This window comes from Candoia aspera, chromosome 1 (assembly GCF_035149785.1).
Source record: "Candoia aspera isolate rCanAsp1 chromosome 1, rCanAsp1.hap2, whole genome shotgun sequence".
Classification (NCBI taxonomy): Eukaryota; Metazoa; Chordata; class Lepidosauria; order Squamata; family Boidae; genus Candoia; species Candoia aspera.
In genome coordinates this window covers 255,137,545-255,160,440 of record NC_086153.1, presented here as the reverse complement: position 1 = coordinate 255,160,440, position 22,896 = coordinate 255,137,545, and the positions used below count along the sequence as shown (strand labels likewise).

Here is a 22,896-nt window from a genome sequence, read left to right as displayed (position 1 = left end):
CAGTACATTTAGACCCTGAGGGATACATGGTTACTAAACATATAGTTGCTTAATTTTAACTGAATTGTGAGGGCACTTTATTTTTACTTATTTCATTTACATGCCTTCCATTCCCAATGGCTCTTTATCATATTTTTTCTGTTTCACAAGCAACTTTTATTTTTCATTTCTACCTACTCTGATTCTGTGACAAGGGAATGCTTTCAGGAGCAATACTCCAGAGCCAGCAAGCATGCATGCCATAGAAAAGGGAAGAGTGCCACAAAGAGGCTATTCCAGGAAATGCATTGCTTGTAAATAAAGAGGAATGTTATAATCTAGAACAGTGTTTCTCAACCTTGGGAACTTTAAGATGTATGAACTTCAACTCCCAGAATTCCTCAGCCACCATGATTTCAACTTCTGGGAGTTAAGGTCTACACATCTTAAAGTTGCCAAGGTTGTGAAACATTGATCTAGAAACTATTCACCTGTCAACAAACAAGCTATGAGAGTGGTGAAACTCCTTTCAGACAAACAAAGCTGCTTACCTTAAGTGATTACATATATGCCATATATTGCATCCTTAAAAAAAAAATTCTCTATGGTGAGAAGAACAGCTTGGTTTTTTTTTTTTTTTATAGAGTTGTGGTGAAACCAGTGTATCTTAAAGGTCGGAGATCATGGCTCATCCAAATTAATATATTAATCTAAAATATAATTCATTGATTTAATTTTGTTTCATGACTCTACTCAGTTTTTGGAGTGCAGCCTCAGGAGACTATTCAAAGCCCACACTCAGCACTCAACCTGAAAAAGCTAGAAATATAGCACTGATGGAAAGTGGGCCTGGCCAGCTGTTTCGGAAGTGATTTAAACTCAGACTGCCTTGCTTGAGTAGATACCATAATGTTAGTATCTCACCACAGCCCATTGCTAATATCTCCTTCAAGCTTACTCTGATACCTCTGCAGGCCTTAAAAAGGCAATTAAGAGCTGGATCTTTCCCTGGGCACTTGGATCACGATGAGTAGAGTTCCCAATCAATGAGATGCTGTAGACTTTAGTTCTGACTGCCATTGGTTTTAATAGTACATGTTACTTTTCTTTTGCATGCTTCCCAGAGCCACACTGTTTGAGTTGGATGATTGTATAAGTCCAATTAATTAAATAATTTTCTTTAATGATTGGCCATACCAAGGTGCAGTGAGTAGTTAGATGTAGTTGCCTTTTTCATTTCACACAAATCCCTAGAAAGAGATAATAAGAAAGTTAGTGATGTTCATTTCTAAATAAGCTCACCAGGGCCAGACTGTCTTGTCTCTTCATTCCATTCCTTGTTTGGAACAAGTAAAAGGTGTTGTGGAAAATTCAGAAGTACAGAGCACAGCACTGAAGAGAAAGAGCCATGTTTATTGCAACAGTTGGGTTCCTGCTTTACAAGAAAGAGGAATACTGAACAATGGGAAAGCAAAGATTTCTATAGAAGTTGAGGGATACAAGGCGGGAAGTCCCAGGGATCTCACTTGCTGGCCAGTTTGAGGAAGCTAGGCAGGTCCTTGTCCCTGTACCTGGGGTTATTTCTACTGTTGGGCAAAGTGATCTTTTCAGGAGTGGCAGCAGAGCTGGGGCAGTTCACTGTTAGAGAGATGGAATGTTGAGATAATTAGGTTGATTGAGGATGGAACCTTGGGGTTACTATGTTGCAATTCCCTCATTAGGGCTGCTCATGGGCTGTTCTGTGAGCTGGTGAGAAGGCTTGTGTTCTTTGGTAGGCAGGGGGCTTTGTCTGGGGGCAGGGAGGGTCAATTTCGGTCTGCTAGGATTAGGCAAAGAGATGAACTGGGTTTGAACCTGAGCACTTCTAAAAGACATGGAGGAAAAAGGGTTGCAGCCTCAATTTTATTTGCTACATTTATTTTCTCCACCACAATTGGGTTGGAGTTGGGAAACTCTTTGAATGTGAGAAAAGTGTATCTTTCCCTTTCACTGGTGCAGGCTGCAATATGGAGGAAGGAAGGAAAATAGCCTGGTTTGCCTTACTGAGCCCCAATCTGCAAGTAGTAAGATAGCTCTCATGGATTATTTTAGCTCTTCACACAGGATAAAACGACCTGTGGAACCCCAGAGACAGATTAATTAACTTTTTTGAGGCATTTCAAAATGGAGATCCATTTCATCAGGTTCATTAAATAGTAAGAATTATTACTGAGTATGTAACTATTATTCCATGTCTGAGTAAAGGAAAACTGAGAAGGTAAGATATTCAAAGAGTTTTTCACAGATTATCTTCTCTTAAGGATATGTCTAAAATATCCTTTGATACTGACTAGACTATACAGAAATGCAGATACTGCAGGAATATAAAATAGCTTCCATACAGGGAAATTCTTACCAGTTGTGTGAGTGCATACAGGTACGTACACATACATAAAATATAAAATCTGTATACATTTAAATATTTTCCCTTTATGTCCTCCCTTTCCCCCCATTTATTACATGCACTAAGATCAGTTTTCACATGAAACAGAAATAAATCTTCATCATCTTCTTTGTTCAACTCCTAATTTATATTTCATGGTGCTTTTTAAAGACTGTATTTCTTGCCCCAACAAATCCAAACTAAGACTTTGTATGCCCTCTGCTGGCTCTTCCTGAATACTAAATCCTGCTTCTAGGTAAGAAGTGCTCAGGCAATGTTATACAACTGCATGTCTAGCTGCTCAGCTCTAAAACACAGGCAAACAAGTGAGGAAACAATGGTCCACAGAATGGTGCTTATGTATTTAGGGAAATATGAGCAGCATTCCAGTATATAAATGTCATTCCTGCATCTGTACTTTGATAGCCTACCAGAGTTAACGAATCTGCAGGTGATACAAAGTGTGCATGGAAGTAGGGGTATGATTGTTAAATACCATAGTTTCAATCATCAAAATGAATTGGAAAAGCTGAAATCCTGGACTGAACCCAATTAGATATAATTCAATAGGGACAGCACAAACTTCTAATTTACATATACAATCAAGAGTAGAAAAATGTAAGAGTAGAGAAATAGTTAGCTGTCATCAGTAGATGTAAAAGGGATCTAGGTGAATTACAAACTGAACAGGAGCCAGTAATGTGGCTGGTAAACAAAATGAATTGTTTTACTTCTCAATCATACATAATTTCATATTCATGTTTAGGCATTTTCATATGCACAACTAACAGCTGAATCATGTTCTGAGTTGCACACACTTAAACTCACTGAAATCATAACAGCATTAAGAAAAGTGTTGCTGATTCAGACCACACCATCATCTGTTCTTTCTCTTCCTACAATACCAACCAGATGCCTCATGGAAGCTCACAAGCAGGACAAAATTGTCTCTTGATAAGTACAATCAGAGGCAACCCTGAGACATTCTCTTTAGCCTGAGATGAATAAATGTTTCCAGTAACCTGGGTTTGTGTCCTAGTCTTTTCAGGTTAGTATTGTAACACTGATTTTAAAAAATGAGGTTGGTCACATTGGAAAACTTACTTAAGAAACAATTATATTGGTCAATGGGCTGGGGGAAGGATGAAGTTGAACCCAAACAAGACCAGTTGCTGCTTGTCTATCAAGGCTGCATGTCAGCTCCAATGTCTTCTGTCAAAGGGGTCCATTACTTGGGGTTTTTCCTGGACTCACAGCTACTGCTAGAAGACCAGGTGGAGGCCTTTGCTCAAATACAGAGCAAGAAGACTGGGCAGCAGTAACTCATGCTTTCATCAGTACTTGGTTTGATTACTGCAATATGTTCTACATGGCACTGCCTTTAGACCATTCAAAAACTGCAATTGGTACAAAACACAGCAGCTAACTTGGTAACTGGTACCAGGTGCAGAAAGCACATTACCCTTGTGTTGTGGGCCCTGCACTGCTTGCCAATAGATTTCCAAGTGCAATTTAAAATGCTGATGGGGGAGGATTGACCTATAAAGCCATAGTTGGCTTGATGTCAAAGTAACTTCAGGACCACTACTTCTAGCTAGAATTGACTTGTATGCATATCCAGGGAGAAATTGCTTCTGATTCCTGACTTTGTGAAGGTACAATTGCTGAGATGTTTCTCCATTATGGTCCCATGCTAAGGAACAGCCTTTTCCTGTAAATTTGATTTAAAGACCTTTAAAAAAAAAAACCTTAGTTAAGACAACACTGTTCCACAAAGTCTCTTTTTTTAAAGAATTTTATTGAGTTTGAAACAAAGATAAAAACTACAAAAAGAAAAAAAAACTAAAGTATGAAACACAAGAAAAGAAAATTGAAGATTACATGGAGAAATGACTTCTAACTTAAAACAGCAAGAATATACAGCAATTTCCATAATCAATCCCTTACTCTGTATCAAACCAAGATTGCATTATTTCTGTAAATCCTTCCATTAGCACATATAGAAATCACTAATGCAATTGCTCCTTCCCCTTATATAAAAAAAAGAAAAAAATATATAAATTTCTAAAACAACTTCCCTCTCCCATAGAACAACATTTAATTGTTTCCTTCCTAGCACTATTCTATATATTTCTGTCCACTATAATAAAAATCAAATTATAAAAACATATAAATTGTCTACTTTTATAATTAATAATACTATAGCAATCTTAACCCTATTAAATGTAAAAACCAAACAATTATTATTATACCTTATAGATACCTTATAAATCTTACAAATCAAACAAATCTTTAAAAAAGTCCAGTAAATCTTAATCCAAATCATTAAAGAGAAATAAAAAGAGTCCCCCCGTAGGGGTGAGATGGGTGGTGAATAAATTTGTAAAATTAATTAATTAAATAAATAAATAAAATCATAATAGCCTCATTATCAGTCCAATTATACATTCTTAAATTTTTACCCCACTTCAAAATCTATTAAGACATTTACATATCTCCCTATTACACCCAAGGCATTTTTCTTGCAAAAGTCAAACAGCCCAACTGCTCCCTTAAAAACTCAAACCTCTCAGCAAAAAAACTCCCACAAAGCAGATACTCTTCTTTGGAATATTTCCTCAGAAAGTTGTAACAATCCCTCAGAAAAACAATTGTCCTTGTAAGCTGCAGCTCAGACTGTTGCTTTAACCCCTTCAACACCAAAATGTAGTCTTTGTCTGGCATTACTTCAGTCTTGCTGTCAGTAGAAAGATCTCCATCCTTGTCAAAATCATCTTCTTCCATAACATCTTCAGCCAGGTGACACACTTTAGAAATAATTTCCTCCCCAACGTCCTGAATATTCTGCAGAATAGCCTGACATCAATCTGAAAAGATCTCTTTAAAGGTCTGCTCAGGCGCACAACAAAACTCTGAAAAAACCTCCTTGAAATCCTTCATGTTTCAGGCAGTAGATTATGGAGCCCCTAGATACTTAACTCACCCAGATAGGAGTTAATGATACTTAACTCACCCAGATAGGAGTTAATGAGTAGAAAAGTTCCAGATGAAATTGGCACAAGAGAATTGGTACTAACAAGCAGGTCCCAGGGAAAGTGAACAGAAAGCTGAAGATTCGAAATGGCAAATCCAACATGTAGCAAAATATTCAATCCTTCAAATTTAGTACAAAAATGATAGCAGGAAGGCAATTATTTATTCTCAGCCCTCCTTAATTTTTAAATGGGAAAACAAGCCAAAACTTCAAAAGATTTTAAAAATTTAATCCAGAAATAACGATAAGCATCAACAGAGTCCGCTTCTTCTTACTGTACAAAGCCTCTCTTAGGGTACAGAAACTTAAAAAACAATAAATTGAGTACTTTAGAAATGGGGCAACTGGACTTTATGTCCTTTTAAGGGCTGCAGCGCGGCTCAGAAATGGTGAAATCCCAGCCTCCTGGTGAAGTCTTACCCGTTGATCGCACACACTCTCCATGATCTCCTGGCTGTAACTTGCCGTCCAGAGGATGGATAGGTTGATTCCAAGAGTTTTCCTTGATCTGGAAAAGCACTCTGGGCTACAGGAGAAACCAGCCTGAGCCTGGAAAAACTGCCATGATGCCAGTTCTGCCTGCAAAGCTCACGGGCACAGCTGCTCAGTCTGCCACATTCCCACCAGAAGTATTTGCAAAGTCTCTTTTTGTGTGTTACTCTTTTTAGTATCTTCACTTATATGAAAGCAAATAAATTGAATACAGGGGACTTACTTGCAAGCAATTTTAACATGTATTTAGAGGACCTCAGCATTGCAGTGTAATCACTCATTTATCTGTTTACATTCAGTAGAACTTACTCTCAGGGCTACTCACTTAGCTGGGATGACACCCCACTGAATTCATCTTGGATGCATAATATTTATAGTTGGAACGTTAAAAATATTAAAATGTAAATGCTGCAAAAATATATTGTTATATTTATTCATTTTATATGTTCCCAGTTGTGTGTGGGTATATACACATATACACATATTGTTAAGGATCTAACCGCCCAGAGTCCCTCTTGTGGGGAGAGATGGGCGGTGGCAAAAATTTGAATAAATAGTAATAATAATCTATTCCCTTTTCAAGATTTACTCAGTTTAGGCTTACCATATCTCTGCTGTAAAAAATCCAGATAACCATTAGACGGCAGCCAAGAATTAGTGTTTTCTGTTATTATTTATTATTTATTCAAATTTGTTATAGCCACCCAACTCTGATGGACTCTGGGTGACATACAAGATTTAAAAAAACAGTAAAAACAATTAAAACATAAACCACATAGACAGTCTGGACTAAAACAGTCTAAAAAGCAACACAGATCACAACAGTGCACCCCCCCCCCCAATACATTAATACATCAACCCCAGGCCTGGGACCCAAGGCCAGGTTTTAAGAGCTTTCCAGAACTCCAGAAGAGACAGCGCTGGCCTTTTCTCAGGGGGAGGGTGTGTGTGTGCTGTTCCAGAGGGTGAGGGCCATGACAGAATAGGCACACTTCCTTGGTCCCACAAGATGACAATGTTTAATAGAAGGGACCTGGAACTTTGCTGAAACGTCCAAGCGGGCAGAGACAATTGGAGACAAACAGTCCCTCAGATATCCAGGCCCTGTGCCATACAGGGCTTTATAGGTAATAACCAGCACCTTGAATTGCACTCAGAAGCTGACTGGCAGCCAATGCCACTCACATAGCAGCGGTGACACATGGGCATACTGAAAGGTGTCTGTTACTGCTTGCGCTGCTGCATTTTGAACCAGCTGTAGTTTCTGGGTGGTCTTCAAGGGCAGCCCCATGTACAGCGCATTGCAATCCAGATTCTGGATTATTCCTGGTTGCTGTCATCTAGTTGTCAGCCACATTTTTACAGCCTGGATACAGTATACCTAACTCAGACAATATGTCTGGTAAAGGATTGAGCCATTGGAAATGTCATAATTTTGCATAACAGCAATTATTCAAGAAAAGGATTTTTATCTCAGTATTACATACTGAAAAGCATACTGTGCTGCCCGTTTTTGCAAAATAGTTTGATATTTTGTTTTGGACTGATATATGAGATTGGTATGCCATTAAAAACAAGAATCAAAATTGAAGAGTTCAAGCAGAGACCCAGCTCACATATGATGCAGGAAACTTCTGATTAGTTCTCCCTTATTTCCTTCTTCTTTTTTAATGACTGGGTAAAAGGAGCTATTCAGATAAATTGCATTTTGAAATCTCCTTTACAAGCAAATACATTTGTAAAATGCTAAAATAGTTTGATGCAATTTGGTGCTCATTTTAGGAGTACAATTCTATGTGTAAGTCTATACACAATTCTCACAGTTCCATCCCTTTAAAATAAAAAAAAAATGCAGTATAGAACAGTATCACATAATCCATAAAACTGAAGCCAAGCACCTAACAAAAAGCACAAAAACAGCTCTGTGGCCACACTCATTTTCAGATAGGCAAAGAAAAAGCAATGTTTTAGAACCACTATGTGACCATCTGGGTTCACATACCATATTTAACTATAATGTGCTTTGTTTAGTTTTAGGTTAATGTGAACCATTTACTGGAATATAACTTAATAGGTGAATTAGGCTGCTAAAGCTTGTTCCATGGATCATGGTTTAGCACGAGTTAATGCAGCTACTAAGCTATAAAGAATAGCTGTGTGATGACTGCCCTACTCAGCTTACCATTAAATTCGATTCATACGTGGTTAAAGTAGAAATCTCTTTAATGGAGTATAGTATGCAGTACAGTGAAAACGTCGCGAATAGAAGTTCCCGTGCTGTCTCCAAGTTAAACAGCCCAATGAACTCAACCCTCTCTCCCTTCTTCAGTATGCGCCCCCCCCCCTTCTCATGCCAGTTCATTCATTCTGTGCAGATTTCTGTGCAGATGTCTCCAACGGCTCAGCAGCTTGACCTTGGGCGCCAGAAATAGCCCAAACAAGATGCTTTCACACTCCTGGCTTGTCCCCTTCCCACTTCTACTGACTTGCAAGTCTTGACACGTGTTGACTTTTCATGCATGCAAGTCCAATCAGATGTTCTGGGAACGTTTGATCTGGGCGCATGACAGGCTGATTCATACTGCACATTATATTGATTGCTTAATTGTGGTTTAAGTCCAATATTGTTGTTGCAGTATTCAAGTGTTTTTATTAGAAGTACTTGTACATGCATGTTTATTCATCTGTAGTCCCCTTCATACTAAATATGATCAAGAAATAGCCAAGATATCAATTCTTGAATAGGATTTGTGTGTGTTAAATGAGCACATTACTTAGGTGTCAATGAGTCAAGCTCAACTACTGGTGGAAGTACGGACAAAGATGGATAACGGAACGTATAAGGACAGCAGCATATAAGAAATTTGCTTCATTAGTTACGGCAAGGCCTTTAATTATGTAGATCATGTCTGAAGCTGGAATATATTAAGTAAAGCTACCAAATCTGGGCAGCAGTCAAGACTTAGTCTTCTATACCAGTCATCATCTGGATTTTTGCAGCCCAGATCCTGTAGCCCAAATATCAAGGCTAATGCTTGTGCCACAGTACCAAGTTATTCTTCTGAGGAATCTTTAGAATGAACAAGAAGCAGCTGTAAGAACTGCATGTGGAGCATTTCAGAATGGGGAAGAGGGTGAGAGAGTGTTGCATATTGTTCCCGTAGACACTTAACTTAAGTAGCAAATATATATATTATTTATCTAACATATTCATAAAGCTGCCCATTTCACAAATGTGACTCTGGGCAGCCTACAAAAAATATGGCAAGAATGGCTTGGAAGACATGACAACTGGAATCAATATTGGAGGTCAAAATGCTAAGTTTATGATGGGCATATTGTGGAACAGACTATGAATTATTGGTCAGTACACGTATATGTATATGCTTGGATTAATGTAGCAGTCTATAGGACAGGCAACCCAAAACCTCACTCCACCTTTGATCGTGCCCAAAATGTTCAGCCTGTCCAGGGCCTTCCTTATTTCACACCTACCTCTTCTTATCACCACTCATGATACTGGTTGGCTATTCATGAAAAATATCAGTCTAAATTGGAAATGAATGATACAGTATATACCCTTCAGCTGCTCTGCAAAGGAAGCGGCTGATTTATTTAAAAAAATCAGCCACAGTGATTAATTTAAGATTGATGCAATGTGTGAATTCCTCTAGAAATAACTCCATTCACATTTTATTGTAGTATGTAGGATCTCCTCTTCAGACACTCAGGCCCCACAAAACAGAGGCAGCCAGATGGGAGTGAAAGGAGGAGCAGGGCTTCCCAGTTCTTTATTCTACACGGGTCCCCTCCATGTCCATAAAGCATGGAAAGGCCATTACACAAATGGCAGTAGACAGCAGTAGAAGGAGATGCCCCCCCGCGCAAAAAAGAATTATCCGGCTACGAAATAAAGGTGGCACCGAAGGGTGCAAGTAAGGTATATACAGAAATAAATACACATTTGATGCCATCATCCTTTTCAGCGGACGTGAAGGTTCTTCATCAGCGCGAAGAGTCTGCTAATACTGATTTAGCCATTTTTAACACTGCCCGACTGAGGAAGCCTCAGTCCCCATTGGCCGGAAAGATGCAACCTTCCCCTTCGGTTTCTCTTCGTGTAACAGACACCTGTTGCTCCTGTTGAACGTCTGCCTGCAACAGAAAGAAGCTATGACCTCTGCTCCATCAAGGAAGCTATTCAACCCGGAACAGAAAGGACGACAACCTTGAAAAACACGTGAGAGGCACCCAGACGCAGCAGCCGCGGCCTCGACCCCCCCCCCCGGCAACTCCTGCGAAGGCTTGTGCAAAGCCATCCGGACCCGGAAGTGTGGCAAGGGGGCCAATAAGCTTGCAGTTCCTGATTCTGCGCCTCGCAGCCGTCCTCTCCTTCCGACGACGAGGAAGCGCTCGGCTTCATGGCAGCCCTGGGCGAGGTGGCCGCGGTGGCCGCGGGACTCGGGCGAAGAAAAGCCTACGGCAAGGTGAGCGCCAGCGAGGAGCCGCGGGGATGGTGAGCAGAGCTGCCGCGGCTCCCTCGCCCTTCGCGGAGCGCAGCTGGGGCTCTCCCGATGTGCTGCACTTCCACTCCCATGATCCCGGTCTCGCTGGATTATGGGAGTCGAAGTCCACGTCGGAAGGCCGCCGAGTTGAGGAAGGCTGGTGCAAGAGATGCCGAAGCCTTGCCTTTGGCTCCTGAAAGAAGGTCGTTTCGTTTCACGGTTCGGCTCTCGCCCCGCGGATTCGTGAAAATGCCTTTTTGCTTGTTCGTCTTTTGGAGTCAGTGAGGAAAGAAGGTGTGGGGGAAGCCTTGGAAGCTCCAGTCTTAAAAATCCTAAATATCCGTCTTCTCTTTGAAGGAATGCATAGAGGAGAGACGAGTTTTAACTGCGCAAGGTTTATACCAAACATTTTTCCTGTATCCACAGATGATGACTAGACAAGCGTTTTTCTTATTTTAGTTAAATACCCCTAGCTGGAAGGTTTTTATATTATTTTAAATTTCACCCTTCTTTCAAAGAATATAGGATTTTTCCTTCTTCAGATATTATATTGACACACCACTCTCAAGAGGTAGGTTGGAAGAGAAAAACGGATATATAAATTGAATAAATAATATTCCATTGAGAGAGCCTGTATATCTTTTTAAAGACTTGAGTAAGTTCTCCCTTTGTTGCCAGTTGTGGAAATATTTTATGTCCTATAGAAGAATGTTGTCATCAAATCACAACTCCGGAAGTTAACCCTGATCTGAGGCTTTAAGTGGGGAGGGGGAAACAGCTGCTTATCAGAGACTTGAAACCAGCATTGCAGATGTGTTGTTGCCATGGTCAGCACCCTGACATTTCCTGTGCACATTGGAGAGAGCAAAATGTTTGTATAAATATTTGCCTATAAACAAAAATGGCAAAAAAAAACCCAGTTTGGATTGTATTTCAATGTATTACTTTAAATGCCCCATGAAGTATAGACCCATTTGATCATTTCAGATACCAAATCATGTGCTGGATAAGACCCTGCCCTATGTATGGGGCTCAGATTTTTGTCTGATTCTGGGTTTATATTTTTAGTTTATTATATTAATATATATTTGAGGTATGGCAATCACATGCCTCTTTCATTAGCTTAAAGTAGATATTTTCAGATGTATATGCCTGTAGCCCTTAAAAAGTGGAGAAAGGGGCTGTTGCATGTAAATCTAAGTAACTAAAGTTGCTGTAATCTGATTTAATCAGCTTCACCAGTTGATTTTATGGAATGGAAACAACTTGCCACTTTATACACTACATTCTTAAATACACATTTAAAATGTGTTAAGTATAAGGTTTGATTGGCTTGCATCTCTGTATTCAGTGTATAGTTTATGGCAACTGACCTTCCCTTCATTTATGGAAGACAGAGCTGTAACTAGGGAAATCAGCTCTTCAGTTCTGAGGGCCTTTTTCCTCCATGCATACTACATTTTCTTTCTTAACAAGATCTCTGCTAATGCCAGATCAGGACCACTTCCTTGATAATTCAAAATAGCAATGACTGTTATTGCAATATTCAATATATAATCTATTAATACTTTTAATAAAATATGGTTTGTATACTTTCTGCTTACAAATTGTTACAGATGCCCAGCCATAGCCTGCTTTGCTTTGCTGTGTATGTCTTTTACATAGCACATATGCTGCTACTGACTGTTTCCAGATTAAGTTCAAATTAATGATATGTAATGAACAGGATTACAATTAGGGATGCTGGGTTTTTTGTTTTTTTTCCTTGTTCCTCCTCCTCCTCATATGATTGCTGTCATAAAAATGTTTGCTGGATTTGTCCATTCTTCCTTTTAGTGTTCTTCACCTTCTGTCCCATCCTTTAACAGTATTTTTGGATATGTCAGCTGGGTTTTGTAGATACTTTTCTTCTAGCAGTGGAATATATTTAAAGTGATTACGAGGACATGCAGACTGTCTCTATATTTCTGTGTTATGTTTTGTTATTTGTTTTATGTGAGCCACCCAGAGTTTTGGGAATGGGGTAAGCTATACATTTTAGTAAACAAAGAAATTACAGCTTGCCCACTCCTCCATTTTCAAATGAAAGGCTTATAGATAGCTTGCTTGATCAATATACAGTATGTCACATGTCCAAATATTAAACAGTACTTAAAAGTTTCTAAATTAAAGAGAATAAATGATAATACTGTATTGTAAGAATGTCCTGAAATCTGTGCCAAAGGAAAACACATTGCATCATTTTTTAATTGGTAGGTAAAACTGCATTTTCAAAAACAGATAAATTATACATCTTTTGAATCCAATCTTTAATATTAATGATTGGAGGAATAATACTATTTTTTCCAATTTCTTAAAATGATTCTCTTAGCAAGATTCCAGAACTGGTATATATTCCTCAGACTTTCTAAGTTTCTCTGCCCATTACCCAGTTGCAGACTCCTTTTACCAAATTGTTCCCTAGGCAGCATCTCTTCCCCCACCCTCAGAGATCATTCTCACATTCCATTACAGTGATTTACAAGACAAAATCATATGAGTCAATGAATATCTGATGTCCATCCTTTCAAATACATTCTTTGGTATATCCACTAGACTCAAAATAAAATTGTCTGGTGAATCAGTGTTAATGCTAAAGTCAATGAAAGCAAATCTTCCTGTATAATGCAAGGAAGAAAAGCTTTTAATTCCATAGCTGTATCTTTCACTTTTTCCCTTACCTTCTGTTTTACTTCCCAAATTGAACCTCAGCCAGCCCCAACATTTTATTTTTCAACTGATCCTAAACATTGATAGATTCAGTTCAGCTGATAGATTCGTACTAACTCTGTGCAAGCATTATTTCTAAATACAGAATTGCAGCACAGAGGCTGGTGTTCTCTGTGTGCTGAGCCCACTCTCCATTCCTGCATCATTCCCTCTTGTTTCATAAGCCAAGATGGTGGATTTGGAAGTGGAAGACACAATTGCATCATTTTTCCAACTATCCTAGTTTCAAAGTGGTAGAACAAAGCTAGCGTAAGGCTGTGGAGCATGGGATGAATTGTGCTATGAGAAGGAAAATTTAAAATTGTTCGCTGCTTGGTCTCCTGTGTAAGAATAATTTGAATTCCAGGAAAGCAGAAATCTGGAAATAATATCTGTCCTTTGGTCCCTTTCTCTAGCAAGTCAGCATTTATATAGAAATGCTCACATATGTCAATATGTCGAATTATTTCAGTGGCTGCTTCAGCATCACATAAATCAGAGATATGTAACTTGCGGTCCTCCGGACACAGCTGGACAACAGCTTTGAGCAGCTTCAGTTCCGTTACAAAACTACAACTCTCAGCATGGGCAATGTGAAGGATGCTGGGAGTTGTGTTTCAGTAGTGGAATGTCTCAGATTCCTCACTCCTGAGTTACATGGTGCTGAAATGCTAATTAAAATATCCCAACATGTTGAGATATCTGAGCACTTCCAGTATTGCAGTCAACACACACTTTTGTGTGTCTTGAGACAAAGCTTGTTTATTCAAGACCATTTTGCCTTGTGATTTAATTCAGTTCACATCCTGATATCTCATATATTGAATAATCAGTCCACTACAGATGCAGTTATAGATTTTTTAGGAGTAATGTGCATGCTTTGATAATGAAAAATATGTTGATGAAGCTATTCCTTCTGTTTTGTTTTCTTCCCATGCCTTGGTTCTGCCAGTATAATCTTTCTGTTACTTTTTAAATGTAATTACCAGCAGTTGTTCCTTGTCTCCTTTCTAATACCACCTGCCATGTTTTTTTAATGAGCATATCATGGAGTAGCAGCTATTTATCTTCAGTGATTCGCTCCTACATGAAATTAGTGCATTATCCTTGACATCTTCTCTTCTTACTAAAATTTGCCCACTCTCATACATCACTTAAAATGTTTCATCAGAGCGAAGCAAAACTGAAGCTTTAGATGTTGCGACACTCATTATTGGCAATATTTTATACTGACAAAAATTAAAAACCTTATTCCTGTCATTTTAAATTGGGTCTGGGAACTGATGCAATTTTATACATCTCTTTTCTGTTACAAATGGATTTAAATTATTAACAGAACCTTAGGTCTCTTGACTAAAATGATTAAGCAATACAAGTTACAGAAATGAGGGAGGCAATAATAATGTTTGTTTATATAATAACAGACAATACAAATTACAAAGAAGTTAAGCTGGAAAAGTACAGCTGTGTTTTTAGAACACAAATATTTGCAGACAGGCTGAAATCTATTTCTTTTATTTTTGGAGTCATAACTAACTTGGAGCAGAATAGAGCATGTAAAATATAATACTGTGTGAGAAAAAGGCAAAGAGTTCAAGTATTCCCAGGCACAGGTCCTCATATGAATTTTTGTTTCAGATTCTAAAATAAGTTATTCAAGAAGACAAGAGAATCAGGCTAAAAATAGAGACTCTTCATAGGATCCCAATTGCTGCTTACAAGCCTCTACATGCATATCTGGACTTTTGAGGACATCTTCATCTAGGCCCTTTGTCCTCCTATATGAAATGATGATGAGGAAGATTATGGGGCATCCAGTGCAATCCCAGGACATTTAGTTGGAAGGAAACTTGAATAAAGAATATTGCATGTGTAGAAGTACTTACCTGAATACGTGGACTTTTTGAGATCTTGGCTTCTGCAAGTGTTTGAAAAAAATACCCATAATATTGGTGACCCTAAAAAAATAATCCTAATTGCTGTTCTGATAAAATATCAGTCTGGAATGGGCATGCATACAGCTCTGATTCATGGAGGAAAAAAGCTGCAAGTTTTTTTTTTCTTTGTCTGTTTTTGTTGTTGAACATTTTATCTCTTCATAATATTGCTTGTAGCTTAATAATTCTTCACATTGGCTTTGCTTCCGCCATCATTCTTGCAACTTGCTGCCTTGTACTCTAAATTGAAGTGCCATTAGGAAATATTAATTCAAATTTCTTAAGGCTTCTTTCCAGTGTTAAGACTGAAAATGGAAGTGGCATCATACATTTCTCAAGAAATAATCTGGTGCATGTTTCACTAGCAGATTCTGCAAAGTTTGGACAAGATACATATTCCCAAGGTACAAAAGCGTCATGTTGCAGCTGCTTCTATACATGAATCGTAAATTATGTGCTGGAAAATAATTAAAGGTGGTCCTTAGCCTACTCTGAGACTTCTGAGTTATCTTACCTATGTAATTTTCAACTAATAGTCTCTAATTTTTTGAGCACAAAATCTTACAACTTCCCATCAGATCTGTTGCAAGATTCTTCTGCATAAGTAAATCACTAACTTTAGAATAGTAGGATTGTTTGGAATTTGCTAACAGCTTAACAACCTGGCCTTATTTTTTGAGATTCTTAATTCCAAGAACCTAATGTAAGTATCTATTATCATTTGGGCAACTTTTCCACAATGAGTATTCTGAAAAATACGTGTTTTGTTATTGTAGAGCAACCTTTCATTTTGGAATGGAGGCCAATCTAACTAGTTCAGTTCTCAGCTAGGTTAGTCCTTCCAGTTCTTAAAGCTAGTTGTACCAGTATCTGGTATTCTTTTAATCTATGAAAATCTATACATGAGATGGCAGTTGTTTTATACCTGGAATTGATAAAAGCTGATATATAAATGTACTCTAGTTGCAACATGGTACTTTAGTGCCTAGATTTCATGCTAGGTAAGCATCTAGCCTTGCATTCAGTCTCCAAGTTTCATTTCAGTACACACAAATCTAATAATAGCCTGAGAATCATGAAACAATGACTGGCATTGCCTGCAGAAATACCTGTATTTTATGATTCCACTTCATCCTTGAAAAAAATATCAGAGTACAGGGCACATTTCTGGGTTGATTTTGTTTTGGCTCTATTAAAAATAAAATTATGCATCACAAATCTTACTTCCTTCACTGCTTTCTCCAGGATAATCCTCGTAACAGCTGCTAAAGACGACAAAAGATACAATTTAAACACTGAAATATATTTTACTGGTCAAGTAAAATGGATCCATGTTCAGTTGGAAATCAGCTGCAGACTAGCAGTGATTGTCATAGAGCATACTTTACCTCTCAAACTGGCTTCAAGACTAAGCAAGAATTATCAGCAACTGATCTGTTACTTCTTCAGCTTAGGACTGGGATAACTCTTTCAGAAAATCATACAATCTGCTTCCATCATGCTAAAGTTTACCTTGATAAATACGAAGAGTTGCAAAAGTCATGTTGTGATCCTTTTAATATGCACAAAAAACTCTCAAGGAAAAACTTGCATGCAATTGACATAGATGATGCATCTTTTCTAAGTGCCAAGTTTGGACGTCAGTTTATACCAGGCTGGAAGCTTTGCCCCAAATGTACACAGATAATAAATGGAAATACAGAGGTTGACTCTGAAGACCGTCAACGAAGGAGACTTGATTCAGACGTATGTATATGGGACCATTTTTTCAACTATCTAAATACTGGACTAAAGCTATAATCTTTTGCACAGTTATGTGGCAGTATGTCCCACCCATTGAAAAAAAGTGGTGCCTCTAAATATATGTGCCATAGGAGACAGGCTAAGAATATGGAAAGAATAGCATCAATAAGATATCCCCCCCTTAAAATACTAAGAGTACACTCAGTTTTATACAGTTCCTGATTGTATAGCTTTCACTGGATAAGCACTGCATGAAGAAAATGCCATCACAGTTTAAACACCAGAAATGGCGTTTTCATGTAAATTTGCAAGATCTCAGATGAGTCGTCATATGAGTTGCATGTATGGATGAGCTCTGATCCTTTTAAGGGGAAAAAAACCAGATCCTTTCATAGGAATAGGGAGAAAATTACTATGTTCGGCTTTTGAAACTGATGTGCAGAAGCTTTTCCCATAACTTTCAACTCAGTCACACAGATTTCTGTTTCATTCAGACCAGGAAGCGGTAGTTAAAGGGCTGTTTTAATAAAGTGGCTTTTCACGAAGATGTTAGCCATACTTTCCTGGTTTGTAAGATATGACCTTTCATAATAGTTAAAGGTGAATTAGCTTATAAGAATGCAGACAGGATGAGACCACATAATTGGTGTAAGCAGTGAGGTCTTATCAACATATTGGGTACCTTGAGAGGTTTGAGAGATTAGAATGGGTTGTACTACTTCAGACTGATGGTAGACCACACTTTTAAAAATTCCCCTGTGTAAAATACTCTGCAAATATAAAACAGGGTGGGGAGAAGCACCAAGAAGAGAGATTCTAACAAATCATCTCCCTGTTTTGTTAGTGCTTTTCCTGTAAGGTATACCATATTTCACTAAGGGGGGCATTCAAAACCCAAATTACCATCTGCAGTCTGAAGCTGCACACTCCTTAAAGTTCTTACATGATTTGATAGAGGTAGATACCTCTTCCAAGCGATAAGGAGCACCATGATGGAAGACTTTCATCTTTAAAACTGACGTTGCTGTCCAGCTTTGCACAGTCTTAAGTTTAATGAAGACATGCTACAGCTATTTCCTATTTTGGAAATAGGAAATAAAGAGAGAAATGAAGAACTTACCCTGTTTATTAAAGTAGCAACTCACTATTCCTGTTCCCGTTAACTTGTATCACTAAGGATATACTCCTGTCCAACTTACTGTCTTTGCCTTCTTTTGACTGACTATTACTATTACTTTTACTCATTGAGGTTTCTCATAAGTAACCTAGAGCACAGTCGATATCATGAAAAAGAGAGAGGTGAATGTGTTGCTTTATACCCCAATGTGTAACAGCCATGTATTTATATTTTAAAATAGTTATGCAGTCTTCCTTGATCAAGAGCGAGACATTATTGGTGAAGACGGCATCTGTTTTATTTCCCCTATATTGATACGTCAATCAGACGAAAATTATACTTAAGAATTTTAACATTTGGCTTCGGCTTTAATGCCTGTCTCTTAGCAGAAGTATGATATCGCTTAATTAGAAATGCCTTGAATTGTTTAAATGAAATTGTCTGTATTTATTCAGGGACGTACAGCTAAGGCCTTGAAGTCCTTACAGTTTGCTAATCCAGGACGACATACTGGATTTGCTCCAGAAGCAAACAAAAGAGAAAAAAGAAGGCAAACAAAAAGCACATCCATTAATTCAGACAGGTGGGCTATTTTCTGCATTGATCACCCTTTTTCACTTTGAGGGGAAAAGGTTCTGCTTACATGTGGATTATATTTTAAAGCTGCTTAGATGCGTGGAATTCTTTTTTTTTTTCCATGTAGGTGCATAGAAATAAAATGATAAGTTGCATTGCTTGGTTAGTATAAAACAGCTTGAAAAGTGGAAAATCACCATATAATACTGCAGTCAGGGTATCTGTGCTCATTCACAGATTGGGGAAAAGGTTCCTAGTACAACTTTATTTTTCTTTTTTTCTTTTTTCTTTTAATCACAGGACAAAAATAGTACGTTCTGCATGGAGTTTTTGTCTTTTTGGTACGGTACAGATTGCACTAGGGAAATATGACTTCTCCAGTGAGGAAGGAGAAGAAAGCTGATTAAAAGCATAGCAGCATTGGCCTCCTTTTTGCTACCTATCATAGCAGCTAAGTATTTGTGCCCTCCTTCCAGCTAAACCCATGGATTACTTCAGTCATCTTCATTACTTTTATTTGGCCATTGCATTTTTAAAGCACTTTTGGGGCTACAACAATCAAGTGCTCTGGAAGAAGTAATTGAAATTATGAGAGGAGTCTCCAGACTATATTGATCTATGAATATACTTTATGATTCCATAGCAGTTTTATACCAATTTTGTGTCAAGCAGAGTTCTACCAAGAGATATATACATACGTTGTGACGGTAGATTTGTTTTGTAATCTAGATTGATTCTGCATGTCTCTAACAACAGAATAATACTAGCTGATCCAAGTTAGTTATATCCTTTCCCGCTCAATGATTTTTTTTTTCTGTCTCGGGTCATTGGCCTCTCTAAGAATGAATGTTCAAAAGGGAATATAATGAATATAATTCACAGCTATCTCAGTAAAAGGTAGCATTGTAAATTTCTTAGTCCTAGAAATGCTTGTACTTAAGTTGATCTGATTAAGATTATTCAGGTTTGCTCTGCAGCATGTATGCAAAGTATGTTCAGATGTTATAAAGAACTGATGCCAAATTTGAACATTGGTTTGCCATGCTAAGAGCCTTACAGGTGTTTTGGATGTTATCTCCCATCACCCCTAACCAATATGGGCAGTAGCAAGAAGCTATAAGATTTGTGGACCATAGTCTCTGGAAAGCACCAAGTTGCCTATCCTGGATTTAAATATTCTTTATATCACCTTTCTTCTCCGTTGTCTCCATTTTCCTTTAAAATATCTTGAAAGCATTGATAGACAATGGAGAGACCAAGCTCAGTTTTACTGTTGTCTAGATTGCAGAACACCAAAACCCTGCGTAAGAGGAATGTGTTTTTGTTGTTGCTTTTTAAGATCAGACTTAATTAAGTAGTTTAATAGTGTTATTAATGTTAAAACTTAAAATAATTCACTGGTCAATCTTTTTTATAAATTAACTTCCCCTTAACTCTAAATATGTTTTAAAATTGCCAGTAGAGATATTACACTTTGTGGCAATTTTAATATTGAACAACCAATAGATCTATTTTTTGTACTCTTTATACTAAATCCAAAGCAACCTAAATTAGATATAACCCTGTTACAGTTGCATGTCAATTTGTGATAAAGAATAGATTTCTGCTTAGTGTTACAACAAATAATATTCAAGTAGCTATACTAGATATAGCAGATATACTTCCACCCGAAATGGCCAGATGGAAAGTTCTAAAAGCTTTTCTTACGAAGTATGAGCACTGGAAATATGAGCCCTTTGCCACGTGAGTCAGAAATATGGCATGGAGGGACACCCAGGTTATGCCTGGCTGCTTGAATCTGCAATGGTCTCTGTATGGAATTAAATTCTTATCCTGCAGACGTTTCTTGGCAGCCTATGCAATTGTTGTCATATTAGTTTATACCTGCTGCTCCTTAGTACAACCAATTATAGAAATTCACCTATCAGGAGCTTTAAAGTGAATTGTCAGTTATTTAAAACAGTATTGCAAATCGTTTTTAATTCTTGTTGCTTGTGTTTTTCCCTCCAGGCAATTAATAGCAGCAAAGAGCAAGGTATACGATAGCCAAGGCTTTCTGCTTTATAGCGGGATAGACCTGTGTGACTGCCTTGACGAAGACTGCCTTGGGTGTTTCTATGCTTGCCCCAAGTGTGGCTCCAGCAAGTGTGGGCCGGAATGCCGTTGTGATCGCAAGTGGCTCTATGAGCAAATTGAGATAGAAGGAGGGGAAATTATTCGTAATAAGCATGTGATATAGCCCGTGTTTTGCATTTCATTACTGAGTCACAAGAAACTTCCTTCTAAGGTTTTTCACATAACAAAGTATAATATGTTCATATTTCCAGTTAAGATTCAGTGTGGTCTAAACAAGTAGTGGGTAAGGGTAAGTTCCATATTTATGTCATCTGTACAGAAGAAAAATTAGAAGGTGGTCTGAGTATCTGAATGTATTAATAGACAAGCTAATAATAGTATTTGCTCGTTTGCATTGTGTGCTCCAGGCAGCATATTTTTTCTCTGTATCTCTATTACTGCCCATTTTAGAAAGTCCTCCAGTATTTTCATTTTCTAGAGCACAGTTACTCCTGCAGAAACTTTAAGCACTAGCAGCCATAAGCAGTATTAGCTTTGGAAAATTGGTGATTTGAGAATGATAAGTAGAAAATGCAGATGTCAGACTGAGACTTTCAAGAAGATGGCATACCTTTATTAAGAAATAATAAGAAACCTGTTGACATTTTTTGCAAACGAGTTGCCATGTGAAGAAGGAATTATGTTCTATGCTTTCAACAGTATTTTGCTGCTTCTGCTGGTGGGGAGAAAGTCACCAAAGATACAGCCTCAGGCAGTATTTCTGTTATGAATAACTTGTTTGAAAACTTTATAACTGAGTCCATAGATAGTTGAAGGAGAATTTGTGGCTGAAATATGACACTGTCACCTTAGCTTGAAGAAATACACAATATATGTATTTGATGGAATTATACAAGCATAAGTATAGTGAGACTCATCACATCTACAGTCTCTTTATAGTAGTAATTTATAGGTAATGTATGTAATCTACTCAGATGATTTACCATGCGCCCCATGTAAAATGCATGTATACTTAGTCCGATGCATATAGTGAGAAATTATAGAAATGTGAAATTCAGGATTTTGCAGAAGAGATACTCTGTTTGTAATAGAGATTTTTGTGCCAGGTATCTTTTTAATTTTTATAAGAAAAATTGAAGTTTCTTTGTTTCCTTTATCTGCAGATATTAATAAAGAATTGATTTTCCACAAAATATCTGGTTGTTATTTCTTCTGTTACTGTATTGACTAAATATGGCCTAATTCAAAAAAAGGAAGAGGATAGAAATGATGATGGAATTGCATTATGCTACCATTATATAATTTTTGTTGAATTACTAGAACATGTAATTTCTGCATATAATCATGACAAGAAAATACCAAAATTTAAATGGATTCCATTGAGTATGAGGCAGACAATGGGATTTCCCTTGTTCTCTTCCTCCTAATCCTCCAAATGTGTTTAAATGAATTTTCCAGCCCTCTGTAGCAGGTGTTATATCCAGGGTGTGTGTGTGTGTGTGTGTGTAAGAATCCCCTCCAAGGTTAATTAAACCAAATTAAATTTATTGAAAATGTTGCAATCTTGGATACCACACTGGAGTTTGTGCACAGGCTTGCTCTATAAACACAAATGGGGAGTGTTCTATATGTAAGCTTCCTGTACAGAAAATGTTGAGTCCAGTTGTAGACATAACCTGATATCAGTGTGTGGCTAAACTTTTAAGTTTATTGCTTGGATATTTTAGAGTTGGAAGTATAAACTTTTTATTGTCTATAAGTGTTATTTATGGAAGTTATAACTGATCTGATGTCTGTGATGTTTGGGTTTTATTCTTTTGGAATAATACTGTGAATCATTGTGGGCTGGTTGTACTGGGAACAAATGGGATAAAAATATAGAAATAAAATTAACTGGACTCCAGGCACTGCACTCAGTGTTAATTAATAAAAATGAACTGAACTAACTGTCCCTTATCTGTTGCTATTCCTTCACTACTGAAGAGGCTGCTACTCCATTTTTTTTTATTTGGTGCAGCCCATCAAGAAGCTTTACACCATCCAGCATGCAATTCTCATGAAGCTGAATCAGAAAACCTCTTGTTCACAGATATCCCAAAGGCCAGAATTAGTGGAGCTCTTTTGTAGAGAAAGCTGACCAACATTGGTGAGGAGAAGTAATAGGGTCCATTAGATGGCTTTACACTTTTAATTTAATGTATATCTTAAGATCAGAGCCTGCTGAGCAATAGAATATGAAAAGAAGCTGCTAACTCTGCAGTGTTTGG

General features: G+C 37.7%; 1 protein-coding gene across 3 annotated transcripts; it reads left to right on the top strand.

Annotated features, from left to right (window-relative positions):
* Positions 1-10,294: 10,294 nt before the first annotated feature.
* Positions 10,295-22,575, top strand: ARL14EP (ADP ribosylation factor like GTPase 14 effector protein). Of its 3 annotated transcripts, XM_063289541.1 has the most exons (5): positions 10,296-10,414; positions 15,422-15,521; positions 16,363-16,863; positions 18,433-18,560; positions 20,564-22,575. In XM_063289541.1, exons 3-5 carry the CDS (start codon positions 16,441-16,443, stop codon positions 20,790-20,792), a joined length of 780 nt encoding a protein of 259 aa, XP_063145611.1. In that variant the 5' UTR covers positions 10,296-10,414; positions 15,422-15,521; positions 16,363-16,440; the 3' UTR covers positions 20,793-22,575. The 3 variants fall into 3 exon arrangements, with proteins under 3 accessions (XP_063145610.1, XP_063145611.1, XP_063145612.1); XM_063289540.1 differs by lacking the exon at positions 15,422-15,521 and having other exon boundaries at positions 10,295-10,414; XM_063289542.1 differs by lacking the exons at positions 10,296-10,414; positions 15,422-15,521 and adding an exon at positions 10,921-11,003.
* Positions 22,576-22,896: the final 321 nt, after the last annotated feature.